This window comes from Diceros bicornis, chromosome 19, assembly GCF_020826845.1.
Source record: "Diceros bicornis minor isolate mBicDic1 chromosome 19, mDicBic1.mat.cur, whole genome shotgun sequence".
NCBI lineage: Eukaryota > Metazoa > Chordata > Mammalia > Perissodactyla > Rhinocerotidae > Diceros > Diceros bicornis.
In genome coordinates this window covers 29,190,747-29,207,256 of record NC_080758.1, presented here as the reverse complement: position 1 = coordinate 29,207,256, position 16,510 = coordinate 29,190,747, and the positions used below count along the sequence as shown (strand labels likewise).

The 16,510-nt window shown below is 44.8% G+C and overlaps 1 protein-coding gene across 1 annotated transcript in view; it reads right to left on the bottom strand.

The window, feature by feature from the left end:
• PSMF1 (proteasome inhibitor subunit 1) overlaps nt 1–15,531 on the bottom strand; it is a 39,462-nt gene extending 23,931 nt beyond the window's left edge. Inside the window, exons 1-3 of the mRNA XM_058563032.1 lie at nt 15,269–15,531; nt 8,974–9,126; nt 7,442–7,524 (exon numbers count right to left, since the gene is read on the bottom strand). Of these exons, the coding sequence (XP_058419015.1) occupies nt 7,442–7,524; nt 8,974–9,126; nt 15,269–15,397 (365 nt within the window). The 5' untranslated portion in view covers nt 15,398–15,531. The remainder of the gene's footprint in view (nt 1–7,441; nt 7,525–8,973; nt 9,127–15,268) is intronic.
• Nucleotides 15,532–16,510: the final 979 nt, after the last annotated feature.

Genomic DNA, 16,510 nt, shown 5'->3' with positions numbered 1-16,510 from the left:
AAGAATAAAACTGCCCCTATTTGCAGATGACATAATAGTCTACCTTAAAATTCCCAAGGAATCAAAAAAAAACTCCAAGAATACTGTGAGTTCAACAAGGTGATAGGATAGAAGATCAACACGCATAATGCACATTAACTGCATTTTTATATACTAACAATGAACACTTGAAAATCAAAACTAAGAACAGAACACCATTTATAATCACCCCCTCAAAAGAAATAACACAAAACATCTTCCATATATATGCTTAAAATTACAAAATGATGACGAAAGAAACTGAATTATGACCCAAACAAGTGGAGAGACATACCATATTCACAGTAAAAACAGAAATTTTCCCCATTATAAGTTTAATGATCCATAGGTTTAATGCAACTCCTATCAAAATCCCAGCAAGGATTTTTACAGACATAGACAAGCTTATTCTAAAGTCTGTACAGAAATGCACAGACTCTAGAGTAGCTAAAACTATCTTGACAAAGAAATAAGTGGGAGGAATCATTCTACTCAATATTATGGTCTAATATGTAGCAACAATAATCAATACTGTGCGATACTGGCAGAGGGATAGACACAAAGATCAAAGATCAAGGGAAAAAACAGAGAACCCAGAAACAGACCCACACAACTATACACAACTGATTTTTGATAAAGTTGCAAAAGCAATTCAATGAAGGAAGAACAAATGGTGTTAGAGCAATTGGACACCCACAGGCAAGAAAATGAACTTCTGTCTAAACCTCACACTTTACACAAAAATTAACTTAAAATAGACAACAGACTTAAATGTAAAAACATAAAACCATAAAATGTTAAGGAAAAAACACAGGAGAAAATCTTTGGGCTCTAAAGCTAGGCAAAGAGTTCTTACATTTGACACCAAAAGCTTGATCCACAGAAGCAAAAATTGATAAAATAGATACTATCAAAATTAAAAACTTTTGCTTTGCAAAAGACCCTATCAAGAGAACTAAAAAAAAAAAACAACCTAAAGGTACAGCCACTCTGGAAAATCATTTGGCAGTTTTTTAAAAAACTAAACATGCAATTACCATTGCACTCGGGCATTTATCGAAGAAAAATGAAAATTATGTCCATACAAAAGCCTGTACATCAATGTTCATAGCCCCATTATTTGTAATAGCAAAAAACTGGATGTGCTTCAACAAGTGAATCGTTAAACAAACTGTGGTACACCACACCATGAAATACTACTCAGCAACACAAAGGAACAAACTATTGATGCATGCAACCACTCAAATGGACCATAAGGGTATTAGTTGAGTGAGAAAAGCCAATCCCAAAAGCTTACATACTGTATGATTCCACTTATATAACATTTTTGAAATGACAAAATTTTAGAAATGGAGAATAAATGGTTGCCAGGGGGTTAGGGGTGGGAAGGAGTGGGTGTGGCTATAAAAGGGCACCAAGAGGGATCCTTGTGGTGATGGAAGTGCTTTGTATCGTTGTCTCAATGTCAATATTCTGGCTGTAGTATCTAGTAAAATTTTGTATGATGTTATCAATACAAAGAGTCTCTCTATATTATTTCTTACAACTATATTTAAGACTAAAAATACCTCAAAATAAAAAGTTTAATTAAAAAATGCATTATATAACCATAAGATAAACTGACTCTATTGGACTAGAATTAATAGGTTTTCTCTAGCATAGAAGGGGGTTCAGGGAAGGCACGAGAGAAAGCCTCTATTTCCTGCACCCATCCTTTCCACCAGAGAAACTCTACTTGAACTAGCTTAATATGTCAATCCTAAAGAACACTGCTTGAGGGCCGGCCCCGTGGCTTAGCGGTTAAGTGTGTGCGCTCCGATGCTGGCAGCCCGGGTTCGGATCCCGGGCTCGCACCGACGCACTGCTTCTCCGGCCATGCTGAGGCCGCGTCCCACATACAGCAACTAGAGGGATGTGCAACTATGACATACAACTATCTACTGGGGCTTTGGGGGAAAAATAAATAAATAAAAATTGAAAAAAAAGAAAAGAACACTGCTTGAAGAAAGAGTTCCAGGGTTAAAAAGTATAACACCAGCAATAGCCTGGAAAATCTAGAGGCCTGTGATCCACACATCCCTACAAAGATCAGGTTCCTATTTAGAACACAGAACTGCGGGGACCTTGCTGCTTCCCTGCCCAAGCTGGGTGGAGGGGATAAATCTAACTCGTCTTTCCTTCAATCAGACGAGCTGTGTGTGATACAGCTGGAAGGCCTCTGATCTCCCCATGTAAGATGTTTACCTGTAGAACTCAGGTCTGATTCAAAACTGCCAAGTCTTGAAGGAGAAGTTCTCGCACAATTTCTAAGCCTCAGTAGAAGTGCCACTTTGGTAGTAGCAAAGACAGCCTGTCATCCTAATATGGAAGGGGCATGGCAGGACATGTTTATACACCCTAGCAGATCAGTTTGCTCACCAAGGGGCACAAATTCCTACCTAGAACAGACAAGACGTGCCATGATAACCCAACAAGGAGGGCCCAATGGGGGAAGGGGACTATAAGCAGGCAGCTGAGGCTGCTGGCAGTAAGGCAGGAGAGAGGGAGGGCCTTATGATCAGGAGGCAGATCCATACCCAGCTCTCAGAGCCTCAGTTTCCATGGAGATGATTCCCAGGGATATTTTTCTCCTTTGTGTATTTACTAAGAGCTGGGCTCAGCACTAAGCACTCTGTGCTGACATCTCATTTCGTTCTCACAACAACGCTCTGAGGTAGTACTACTGTGCCCCTCATTTCACAGTAATCAAAAAACAAAACAAAACACCTCCCCCTCACAAAACCCCCAAAACAAATGCATTTAAAAAAAATAAATGGAGACTATCACCATTTTCTCTGAGTACTGCTGAGCGGACTAAATGCTCTAACGAGCCTGAACAGCCCAGTTCAGTGCCTGAGTTCTTCCACAGGTTTTGTCAATTTCTCTCCCAATGGAATGCCAGAATAAGAAGTCGAGAGAGACCACCCTCCAAATGTCCTTCCCTTACTCCCCTTCAGGGGTGTGGGGGGTCATGGTGTGGGCAGTAGCCAGAAGGTCAGCTCTGCCAAGGCCAGGCCTGGCCTCGCTTCACTCCTTCATTCCTTTGTCTGCTATACACAAAGCAGACCCAGGGCCTGCCTTCAGGGAGATCAGAGGCTAGTGGGGGAGGCCGACTCTAAGAAGGCAATCATCAGATACCCACTTATTAAAGGCTTATAAGGTTGTTTCAAAACATCAAACATGGGGGGCCGGGGAGGCTTCTCTGAGGAACTGACGTGTAAACGGGAACTGAAGGAAGAAGAGGAGCTGGCCATGTGAGGAGGCTGGGGAGAGTGCTCTAGGCAGAGGGAGAGTTCTGAGAGGGAAGACTGGGCCTGGCGTGGGGGGAGCAGGGCACTGCGGCTGAGGCACAGGCACTAAGGGGGAAGAGGGACAGGATTAGGCTGGAGGGGCCGCGTGCTAGACTTTAGGTCTCATCAAAGATTTTGTTCTTTATCTTAAGAGCCAGGAACATGGAACATTCACTGAAAGGTTTTGTTTTTTGGATTTTAAAAAACTTTTCATTGTAAAATACACATAAAATTTATCAACAGCCAGTTTTAAGTGTATACTTCAGCAGTATTAAGTACATTCAGATTGTTGTGCAATCACCACCACCATCTTCAGAACTCCTTTCATCTTGCAAAACTGAAACTTTGTACCCATTAAACAGTAATTCCCTATTCTCCCCTCTCCCAGCCCCTGACAACCACTATTTTACTTTTTTCTTCTATGAAATTTGACTACTCTAGGAACCTCATATAAGTGGAATCATATCATATTTATCTGCTTGTAACTGGCTTATTTTGCCTAGCATAACGTCCTCAAGGTTTATCCATGTTGAAGCATGTGTCAGCATTTCCTCCCTTTTTAAAGCTGAATAATATTCCACTGTATGCATAGTTGTCCCTCAGTATCTGCAGGGGATCGGTTCCAGGACCACTCACCAAGGATACCAAAATCCTCGGATGTTCAAGTCCCTTAATCAGCCCTCCCAAGCTTGTTGAATCCGTGGATGCAGAACCCTTGGACACAGAGGGCCGACTGCATATACATTTTATTTATCCATTCACCTGTCCTAGGTATTCACAGACACCTACGTTGCTTCCACCTTTTGGCTACTGTGAATAATACTTCTATGAACGTGGGTATACAAATATCTCTTTGAATCCCTGCTTTCAATTCTACTGGGGATACCTAGGAGTGGAATTGCTGGATCATATGGTAATTTAATTTTTTGAGGAAACAGCATACTGTTTTCCATAGTGGCTGCACCATTTTATAATTCCACCAATAGTGCACAAGGGTTCCAGCTTCTCCACATCCTTGCCAATACTTGTTTTCTTTTCATAGTAGCCATCCTAGTGTGTGTGAGGTGCTACCAGTGAAGGATTTTAAGCAAGGTTTTAACCACAACCTGATCTATGTTTTAAAAAGGCTGGTCTGACTGCTGTGTGGGAAATCGACTGGAGAGTGGTGGGCAGAAGTGGAAGCTGGGATCTCCTCACATAGAGGTTGCATGGAAAAGGGGAAGAGACAAAGAGGGGTGGCCAGAATGATGGAGGTAGGTGGTCTGAAGTCTGAGAAGAGTGCAGCAGGTTCAAAATGGTTACTGCTAATTAGATGCAATTAAATGCAACAGGGTTTTCTAGGCAGTTCTGATGACTGTGAATTTATAGCAATGCCAGGCTTCCTCAAAAACCCTGATGAGGTCAACGAGGATGGGGGAAAAGTCCCTAAAGGGGAAATAAATGGGCCTAACTATATATCAGAGATAATTTCATTACACTGATGGAAAAACAAGCATTAATCTAAATACCTTTTGAACACAATACTCTGACTATATATATCCTCAGTGGGACAAGGTCAAAGGACAAAAAGAACTGGAAAGAAACCGTATTTGGAACTTTACTGAGATCTGTTATTGGTAGGTACTGACGCAGCAGTTCAGAAACTATTTGTGCGTTATTTTAAGGTCAAACAAAAAAGTAAATATATTGATGCTGTTGGGCATCAGGGTTCTCACCACAGATACAAGTACGGAATAAGAGAATAAGAATCCTGTGGTGTTAGATTAAAAATAAAAGTATCAGTTTAAAATTTAAGGAAAAAAACTTGAAAAAGCTTCCTAGCTCTATTCTCTGAAAAGGCCTGGAAGCAATAACATCCTTAGCATTAATGAGCACACTCAGGGCCCAGATATTGGTTTTTAAATACTATTCCCCACCAAAGGAAATCATAGTTCCTTAGAGAAATGGCTGATTTCAAGGTAGGGGTGAGGAAAGTACAAGGTGAGGCTAGAACATCTTACTGTGCCAGAAAGTATGAAAATGCTCAAAGAATGATGAGGATATGTCAAAACGACAAAGGAGGCAGCTTGCAGGGGTTTCTACCAGTCAATTCTGAACAACTTGCGCAAAGAATAACAGAAATGGACCATAACTTCGAATAAAATAGAATCTGTGAGTCTATACTGATATTTAAAAAATTAAAAATAAAGGGGACAGGGAGAAAGAAAACTCTTTTTTATTAAAAAAACAGCTAAAAAATGTAGAAAGAATGACCAACATAGAAAATTACTGTTTTGTAATCATCACAGTAATAACTGATTCAGGCAAGAATCATCAATAGATGCTAAAACCACTGATGAAAGACCTTTAGGAAGCAGAATATCCACAGTCTGCTAATATAATCCCACAGATCACTTAAACACAAAAGAAGACAGATGCCTTTACTATAGAGAAACCTGGCAGATACTGTCATAACCAAGTGATCAAACTGAACCAAATCAACGAAGAGATAGACGTCACGTGCCTGATGTGAAACACTGAGGAGAACAAAGCCTCACCTATGTAGTGTTCGTGCCAAAAATGTTCAACCTGAATCAAGTGATGAGGACACAATCTGAACAGTCTACACAACAACTGCCCTCGAGTCTTCAAAAATACCAATGCCACGAAAACAGTCTAGGAAACCATTCCAGATTGAAGGCAATTAAGGAGACATGAAAATAAACGCAACATGTGATCTCTGGTTGGATAAGAAAAAAACCTCAAACCAAAAACCAAAAGACTAGCTAAAAAGGACACTCTTGGGATGACTGCAGAAGTCTCAGCATGGACGGTGTATTAAATAATCTTAATCTATCAATGCTACATTTCCTGAGTGTCATAACTGTTTTAAGGTTATACAGGAAGTTGCCCTTGTAAGAACAAGGAGATACATGCCGAGCTATTTAGGGGGTTAAGGTTCAAAAAGAGCGGAAATAATTCTCAGATGGTTCAAGAACAAAAAAGCACACAGAAAAATTAGGCAAATCTGGCAAAATGTTAAAAATTGGTAAATTTAGGTAATAGGTATATGGTTTTCACTGTAATATTTTTGAAAACCTTCTTCTCTGTGGGATTGCAAATTTCAAAACAAAAAGTCAAGAGAATGAGAAGACAAGCCAGACTAGGAGAAAATATTTGCAAAACATAGATATAATAAAGGCCTGTTATCCAACATATACAAAGACCTCCTAAAACTCAATAATAAGAAAACAACTTGATTAAAAAATGGACCAAAGACCTGTACAGACGCCTCACAAAAGAAAACATACAGATGGTAAATAAGCATATGAAAAGATGCTCAATATCAGATGTCATTAGGGAATTGCAAATTAAAACGACGAGATACCACTATACACCTATTAGAATGGCCAAAATCTGAAACACTAATACCACAAATGCCGACAAGAATATTGAGCAACAGGAACTCTCACTTACTGCTGGTGGGAATGCAAAACTGTACAGCCATTCTGGAAGACAGTTTGGCAGTTTCTTACAAAACTAAACATGCTCCAACACCACCAAGAGTGAACCTTAATGGAAACTATGGACTTTGGGTGATAATGTATGTCAGTGTAGGTTCGTTCATCTTTAGATATGTACCACTTTGGTGTGGGATGCTGACAGTGAAGGAGACTGTGTGTGTTAGGCAGGCAGAAGGTACATGGGAACTTTCTGCACTTGCTGCTCAAATTTGCTGTGAACCTAAAACTCCTCTAAAAAAGTCTATTAAAAGAAAAAAAAAACTTGGGGGTGGAGCGGAAACCTGATTCAGCACACTTTTTCCCAGAAGCCTACAGTGACTGACCCCATCAGCCTGGCCCCATCTCTATTCCGTAGCCAGTGTAGCCCTTGTGGACTCTTGACTGCATCACTTTATTTCACATGGCATTTCCCATGTGGTCTTCTCTTCAAATAATTTAAAAACAGAAAAGAGAACTTAGAAGTGACTGTGCCCAGGGGTGAAAGATCCTTCCGTTAACCTTCCTCCATTCTCTGGTCACCTCCACCCCATTCCTCATATCTGGCCACTGGTTCTCTCTTTTTCCCAGAGAAAGGCCATCACTCAGAAGTACCTGTGGAAGTCAACCAGGTGTTCTGAATCAATATAATCATCCAAGTTCAGGGTCAAGTCTGACACTTGCTGTGAGCCACATTCCTAGAAAAATGAGAACATAAAATGAGAGACTGGGGATATTTCTAGGCTAATGAGTGGGTGGGTAGGAGGAGAAAATTAAATATGGAATCTAAAGAAACACATATATGTACAAAGAGGCACATATAAGGACTGCCTGTACTACAGGAAATACTCTTCTAATGCTTGGAGACTTCTCTGATTTAGGAATACTGCCTTTCTGAGGTAGAGCCCAGAAAACCTACTCCCAGGCTCTTTGCAGCTTGGGCACAGGCATGTAACTGAGGTGCCAAATGGATGCACAACTTTGAGTTGGAGGTGGGCAACATGGAAAAGCAGACCCAGCAAGGGGCAGACTTCTTGCTAATGAGGGAGGCAGCAGGGGTCACAACATAAGTGGCTCATGAGAGGGGGCACCAGGGCTGGCAGTATTGGCCAGTACCTAATGCCTCGGGGTGGCAGCAGCAGCAGTGGTTTCCATGGCACAGTCTGGGGCACTATCCTGGAAGCCCAGCCTTGAATCTGTTTTTCCAGCCCTTCCAACAATTCAATGAGCTGTCCTAGTTCTTTTAATAAACACAATCTGTTTAAACTAAGCTGAAGTGATCTTGTTGTTTGTAAGAATCCTGTCTGACACAGGATCTAAATGTTTATCAAAAGGAAAAGGGATAAATAAATTATGGTATTATGGAATACTACAGAGAAGTTAAAACGAGTAAGGTATATCTATATGCATTCCCACATAAAGACCTCCAAAACATATTGACAGAAAAAAGCAAGGTGCAGTACAATACAGACTGCACGGTACTTTCATATGAACACACAAAAACAACCAGGACAAAACTTAACAAAAGGGAAGTCATTGCCTTCGTGGTGCTTCCAGTCCAGTGGCAGAATACAAACATTAAACCAAAGCATAAATAAATATATAACTACAAATTGTGGTAAGCTCTAGGCAGGCAAATAAAACGATGAAGTAGAGAGGCATAATTTAGATTTTCCTCACAAGTCAGAGTAGGTAGTCAGGATTGAACTTTTGGAGGAAGTGCAAAACGAGTGAGAGCTAGCCAGGCTAAAGGAAGGGTGGAGGGTGTGCATGTGTGTGAGGCAGTCCAGGGTGGAGGGGAAGAGCTTTCCAGCACAGGAAACAAGAAGTGTAAAGGCTCCAAGGCAGCAAACAGCCAGGCTTATCTCAAGTAGCCCCCTGAAGCTACAATAAGCTTTTTTCTCCCATGTGGTCACTGAAAGAATTTACCTTAATCAGTATCTTTTACAATACCAGGCAGTGAACAGCCCTGAGCACAAAGCTTGTCTATATTTAGGGTTCTTGCCTTAGGATAAAGTTCCAGAAGTAGGATCACTGGGTAAAGGTGCACATTCAGGGCTCTTGATCCATACTGTTAAATGGGTTTCAAAAAAGCAATCCCAATGTCCACTCCCACTGGTGGACCCCTACGTGTCCGAGAGACTCACCAGCACATTGATGATCATGCTGTTCTCCACGGTGACAGCCTTCACAAGGAGCTTTCTGGACCCATCCTTAGACTCATACCGGAGGACATACAGGTCTTTATTGTTGTTCCACTCGGCTGGCAGCAGTTCTGATTTCTTATCATTGGGACCCGGCTGAAGAGACACCAGGGTTGAGAGGAGGAAGATTATAACCTCAGAACACAGAGCTATAAAAGGACCTTACAGATAATCTAATCCCACTCCCTCACTTCACAGATGAGGACAGGGAGGTCAAGAGAAATAAAACGACCAAGGTCGTGCAGCAACTCAGAGGTCTGAGACTCAGGTCTCTGGACTCCTAGTCTAGTGTTCCCTCCCTCCTATCTGACTGCCTTTATGGCACAGCACTGGAACCTGTCAAGAATCTGCAGCCTCAGTTCACTAACAATCTCCTCTCGATCCCCCTGCTGAGAATAAGGCCAATGATCTCAACGGATACCATGAAATTTTAAGGCAGTGTTTTTCAAAGTTTGGAACTTGGGCCATCTGTAATAGGATCACCATAGAGTTGATTAAAAATACAGATTCTAACATACTACCCTCTAGACTAGTGTAGTGGTTTAACAAAAATTATGAACAATTTTCATACAATCACAAAATGTAGCATATGTACAAGATAAAAAAGAATGATAAAATGGACACCAATGTATCTACCACCAGCTGAAGAAACAGAACACTGCCAATACTGCTAATGCCTTGAGTAGCGTACTCCCAATAAATCTCCTTCCACTCCCTCACAGGTAATCAAACTCTGTATTTTCAAAAATTTCCTTACTTTTCCTTATAGTTGTATTACTATACACACAACCTTAAAAGTATATTGTTTCAAATGTTTTTGAATTTTATATAAATGGCATCACTTTTATCACTTGCCTTTTTCATTTGATAGTTTTTTGAGATTCAACCATGTCAATGCATTTATCTATAGTTGATTCACTATACAGCATTCCATTACTATACTGTTCACAGTTACACAGCATACCGTCGTATGAATACGCTGCAAGTTACACATTCACTTGTTGATGGAGATCTGGAGTGTTTCCAGTTTATCTGTTTTGCTGTTATAAACAATGCTGCTACTTGTACACTTCTCCTAGTACACATGTGGATGAGTTTCTATAGAGCATGTCTAGGGGAAGAACTTTTAATTTATAAAATAAAGTCAAACTGTTTTCCAAAGAGGTACTGATTTACAGTCCCATCAACAGTGTATCGGATTTCCTGTTCCGCGTGGTCAGCAACACTGCTATTGTCCAATTTTTAAATTTTTGCCAACCTAGTGGGTGTAAAAATGCATCATGTGAGTTGTGATAGCTTCCTTTCTTTTCTTTTTAAATAATCCTAGGACTTTCCTTTTACACACTAAGGTCTGAGAAACAGTTCTCAAACTATTTCTATAGTAAAAACTAATATAGTTATTTCCAGGTGGGGAAAGATTTCTTAAACAAGATCCACAAAAGAAAAAAAGTGGTCTTTGAAACCGTTCATAATTTAAAGCTTCTGTTCAACAACAGACACCACAGACAAAGTTAACAGGCATCACAGGCTAGGATGAGATGTTTGCCATGGCTGCAAATGAAAAGAATTAATAACTAGTACATAAAGGGAACGCCTGGTAAATAAACAATAAAATTGGGAAGCTACTTGAAAAACTGGCAGAAGATATAAACAAGCAAAAGATAATGGCAGCTAACAGTGTATGAAGAGTTATTCAACTTGACTAGCACGCAGAGAAGCCCAGGTTGAAATGATGAGATACCAGGTCACACCCATATTGTTCTGCCAGGTGTTTGTGTGGGTGTGGGCAGAATGAGAACCTCCAGGCACTGCTGGTGGCCATTTACACTCATACCACTTCTCTGGAGAGCCGTGTGGCAGTATTTAGCACAATTAGGAGACCTGATACTCCATGACCCCAAACCTCCACTCCTGGAAGAAACCCTATGCACAGAGACACAAGAGATACAGCAAGGGATCTTCATCACAACCTTGTCGGGGGCACCAAAGTGGAGGTAAAATGCAAAATATGATCACAGAGGAATACGATATAGCAGTTTAAAGGAACAAACTAGATCTAATTGTAGTATTATAGATAAATGTAAAAGATATGACTTAAAGAAAAGTTAACAAAAAAATAAGATTTATAGCTGGGTACCATTTATGTAAAAAATTATTAAAACAAAAAAATTTGTATTTTTTTTCATGGATGCATATTTATATAGCTAAACACAGAGCAAGTAGACTGGGAAAGATCTGTATTCTTGAGAATACAGTGGGAGGGAGTGGGACCAAAGAAAAGGACAACGGCAAAGACAAAGGCCCAGCACACGGACCTTACACACAACAAGGACAACGGGAGGCCAGGAGTGGGGAGAACTGTGGGCCTCTCCTCTTTGGTCACCCCTGGCGCTCAGGAATCCAATGCGGGAAGCGGTCCCAAATAAATTTCAAGATGTTGCAACTGCATGGTTTAAAACCTGGCTGGCCTGAAGCTGTGAAAGGAGAGTGACAAAAAACAAAAGTGAAACTTATCAAACCACTCTGCTAAGTGACAAAGAGAAACTATCCTGTCACCATAACCGGGTAAATTTCCTATAACATGTTTAGTGTTGTGGATTTAGGGTTTACTTTGATAACACGCCTTGTCTTTGTTCTGTCAAGGGCCTTTGAATTCATATTTACATCTTTCATGTACAACTTTCAACCCACCAGATTCTTTCTTGGAATATAGATAATTCAGTCTGCTCAACATCCCATAATCTCTGGCTTCCAGAGTAACAGAGAATCCTGGGGCCAGGGGAGGCTGATGCCTCTCACTGCAGTGGAACCGATGTTCCCCAGTCCAAGGGCTACCCTGATATGGGGAAAACAGGTGGGACTGGGAGGGACTGGCTTGGGTGATATCAACCAGTGGCATTCGACTGCCTCTAGGCCCTGACATCAAATATCAGGCTTTCCAGAAAGCTACAACTGGAAAGCAGCCAAAGTGCATGGTTGTGTAGTTTAACTCCCTCGGATGGAAAAGCTAAGGGCTGAGAGGGTTTGAGAACTGCCCAAAGTTAAGTCAGGTGCAGAGCGGGGTTTGGCATTCAGAGCTCCTGGATGCCCAGGTTATGGCTGGAGAAGATTTTTCCCAGCCAGGTCCACCAGACTGGTCCCAAGAAAGTAAAGACAGTTGTCCCCTTAGACAATCCCAAGGGGCTGGAAGCATTCTTTAGCAGCCATGAGTTTACCCCAGTGTCTCTTGGCTAAAACGCATTCAAAGAAACTCAAACAGATCATTTTGGGCATTTTCTCTTTTCCAACATAATCCTAAGATTCCTACAACAGAAAAAAAATTCTCTAACTTAAGTCTATGGCCATCTCTATCCCCTTGCCACCTAAATCACTTGACATAGCTGTAAAGCTCTTATGAGGAGTGGTGTTGACTTCAAAAAAAGAAATCCAAATTCAAATACTGCGTTTTTATTGAAGCCAATGGCTACAGTGCTCTCCTAATCAAGTTTTATGTACAACTCCCTTGTACCAGAGGAGACAAAACCAAAGAGAAAAGCAAACGATTCAGCTTTCCATTTAACTGTCAATATACTATATGATCAAGTATACACTTTCAGGACCTTTCTCTCTCTCTTATCACCCTCAAAAGGGTGGGGAGCAGGAGGTGGCTGGAGGGGCAACATAAACATCCTCTGAGCTTGGTAAACACTATTGGTCTCAGGCCAGAAAAATAAAACCCTCTCTTAAATAAATTACTAGGAAAGATGCCTCTCCAAACAGCTTCTACTCTGAGTGAAAGTAGACTCGGCAGAAGCGAGAGGAGGACAAGTGCAACCTGAGCTCCCGTGGCACCTAAGAGAACGGGCAGAGAGGCAAAACTACACTCCAGTGTGCAGTACAAGCACCCACCCCCTTAGAGGGCATGCATGATTTAGCACTGGGGTGGACAGATGGACAGAGGGCAATGCCTTTCAAAACCCTCATCCCCACTCTGTGGCCTCCCCTGGAGCCAGCATCTTTTTCTGGCCTGCATCAACTCAACACGTGGCCCCATGAACAGAGTAGAATTAGATGGACCTTTGGGAATCAGCCAAGGATCTTTTATTTATTTTTTTAAACCAGTATTAAAATAAGATCGTATTCTTTCTACATATTTCACCTGAAAACTTTTGGGCCAGGAGTATATGGCAAAGGGATGATGCCAGCTGGAAGGAGGCAACGACCTATATGAACCGATGTCCCTAAGCTATCAAAGTGATTCAGACAGAGTTGCTGTTGCTGACAGGATGTGTGAGGGGACGAGCAGTGGGAGCAGATGTGCAGTGTTGATGTATCTGTGGAGTGGGAAGAAGCGAAGGGAGTTGCGCAGGCCCTGTGTAACAAGTTCCTGTTCTGGAGGAAAGGTTCCGACAGTGTGTCCGAGTAGAAATAGCTACTTGGGAGTAAATAAGGTGAGGTACATGAGGAGGGGCAGAGAGCAGGGCAGACCTGGCAGATCTGAAGGACAGGGCAAGGGGCAGGGGGTGCTGAGGGCCGATGGGGGAGCTCCAAGGTCAGGACCAAGTCTTACTCGCCTCTCCAATCCCACTTCCCCCTGCACCACCCTACACACCAGCCTCCTGGGAGAAGTTCCCAGGAAGAGCTGAAATGAAATGACCGGGGCAAATGAAAGAGCTGCTAAAGAGGAGAAAGCTGGAGTGGGCAAGTGAGGAGAGATGGGTTTCTGAGGGGAGACTATGCACTGAAAGGGGAAGCCTGACACTTGTGAGCGGGGCCCGACTCTACCTGGTGCCAAGGTCTGAAATGCTGAAGGGCAAGGTAAGTGGAAGAAACGGTTCCTGCTTGCAGGTGTGTGTGCAAGGCTGGCCTTTCTTTTCCAGCCTCATCTCCAGGCCTAGAGTCCACGTGCGGGATGAAGTAAGAGTGAGCCTAGAGGTGGGGACGGGGGATGCTAAGTGTGTACCTGGGGTCCCAGCGAGATAACTTGAGGTCTGAAAAAAAGAAGCCAGAAATCCATGACAGTTCTTGTGCTTCCAATTCCCGTTGGTGGGCAGAAGTGAGAGGGGTGTGGTGGTCTTGGTCACTAGTTCTCAGGGACAGAGGAAGGGGGCCGTGGGGGGTGGGGGGAGTACTTAGCTCTAAGTGCTCAGGATGTGTAAACCGTGTTTGAGGAGGGATCCTACAGCTCTGTGTCGACAGGAAAAATGAAGACTCTGGATACATATCTGAGAAACTGAAAAAGGATTACGGAATTTGAGAACTGAAGCAATCAGAGAAGAGAGGAAGGTTAAAATTTCACTGTAAGATGCAAGGGGTGAGGTGCTCCGCTCCCCAGAGCTGGTCCAGGTTCTGAGAGTAAGAAGAGAGCGACAGTGAGGGGCAGCTCGGAGTCCCGAGCGTGTGTCGGGGGGAGCTGGCTGGGAGCATCTTTTCTCTGACGGAGCAGAAGGCAAATGAAGGGGCAGGCCCAGTTCCCCCAGGAATCTCACGTGTAGGCCGCTGTGCAGGGCGCGAGTCACAGGGAAGGGGCAGGGGAGACGGAACAATGCTACAGCAAAGAACCGGCGAGATGGGCTGGGCCCAGCATCCTGGGGCTCTGCGGGGAGGACAACAGGACCCCAGCTGCGAGAGGCAGAGCCCGAGGACGGGAGCGCAGAAGGGGCTCGTCTTGCAGGGACAGGCTGGGGGAGGAACGCGTACCCGGCGCTCACACCCAGGGTGTGCGTGTGCGGAAGGCGGGGATGGCAGCGCTGAGCGGTCTGCGGGGCGCGCCCCTTCAGTCCAGGGTGCCGAGTGCGAGCTCTCCGGGCCGTGCTGAGTGCAGGAAGGGGCCTGACCGGGGCTGCGCAGATCAAAGCTCACCCTACCTCTGTGCCTGGACCCGGACACCCGGTGGAGGCTCGAGGGCAGCAGGAGGGCAGGACTGAGTCCCCCCAACCCCTGTGCGGGAAGGGGCTGGGCGGGCGTTCAGGCAGCCGAGGAGCGCGCAGGGGAGCTGCACGCTGCCTCGGGGCCCGGCCCACCCGACCCTGGCCGGGGAGGCCGCCAGCCGTGCCGGGGCGAGCTTCCGTCCTCGGGTTTTCATACCACGCTGCGCCCGAGGAGCGCCCCCGACCCGCAGACAGACGCGCGGTGTCCGGACCCCGGGCCCGGACTCGGGAGGGGGCCGGGCGCTCCGCACCGGGCTGCGGGCCTGCGGGCTCCTGGTCTGCGCAGAAGACGCCGCGCCCCTCCCCGGCCCGGCCGCCCCGCGGCGTACCTGGTCGCCGGCGCCCAGGCCGCAGTAGCCGTGCGTCACCACCTCCCAGTGCAGGAAGCAGACGAGCGCGTCCTGCGCGCAGGTGATGGCCGGCGCCACCGACGCGAACAGCACCTCCAAGCCCGCCATGCGCGCCCCCGGCCTCTGCGGGCGGAGGAAAGAGGGAGAGAGAGCGGTGAGCCGACGTGCCCTCAAAGCACTGAAGACGCCGCTCCGCTACCCGGCTGGTCCTGGCCGCGCCTCCACCAGCGGCCAAAATGGAGACGCCCAGGGCTGGGGGCGCGGCCGCCGGAAGTAGCTCCAAGCTCCCGCACAGCGCGCGAGCGCGCCCGGCTGGAAGCCCCGCGCGGCGCTTAAAGGTTCCGCCAGGCAGCGCGCGGGGGTTCCGAGCTGGACTCCGGTTTTGTCCGGTAGCTGGCAGGACCGCTACGCGCAGGGGTTCCGCCTTCGAGCAGAGCCCGCCTTGTTCTGAGCCAGAGATTCCCAGGTGCAGAATGGGGTGGGCGTGTGCTGGTGGGGGAAGAGGTTATGAAATATGGCTAAAACATATTCATAATAACAGTTGGGACTTAGGCAGTGCCTGCTACGTGTCACATTATTCTAAATGCTTTATTTGTAGTCATTTATTTACTTCTCAGGACCCAACCCTATGAAGTTGGTGTTAATGATAGCCGCATTTTACAGATGGGTAAACAGAGGCACAGAGGGGTAGATTTGACCTAGATGACACAGTCAGCCAGTGAGTGGCAGCGGTGGTACTGGAACCTAGCGGTCTGGCTCCTAGGACAACGTTTATTAAATGTTTGTTGTGTGTTAGATCCTGTGCCAAAACCTTTACATCACCCTATCAACAACTCTACGAGGTGTGTTCCGTTGACATCTCCATTTTGGGGATAACAAAACCAGCTCAGGGTTGAAGCCACTTGCCACGAGAAGACACAGCTGCCGACCGCACAGCGAGAGCTCCTGATCCACTACCAAATGTCAATCATTTATTGGCCTGTCTCCTGCACGATTTTTGCTGCCTATTGCTTCTTCAACAAGTGTTTTGAAATCCACGTATCATTTTTACTCAAATAAATTTAGTTTTCCCATCCCAGTCAAAACCTCTCTGCAAGCCACCATTATCTCTCGCTTGGATGTCTGCGCCAACCTCTGGACTGCCCTACTCCATCTCTGTCTCCCTGAAGTCTGTTCTACACTCTGCAACTAGAGATTCTGTTAGAACACCTGCCAGATCAC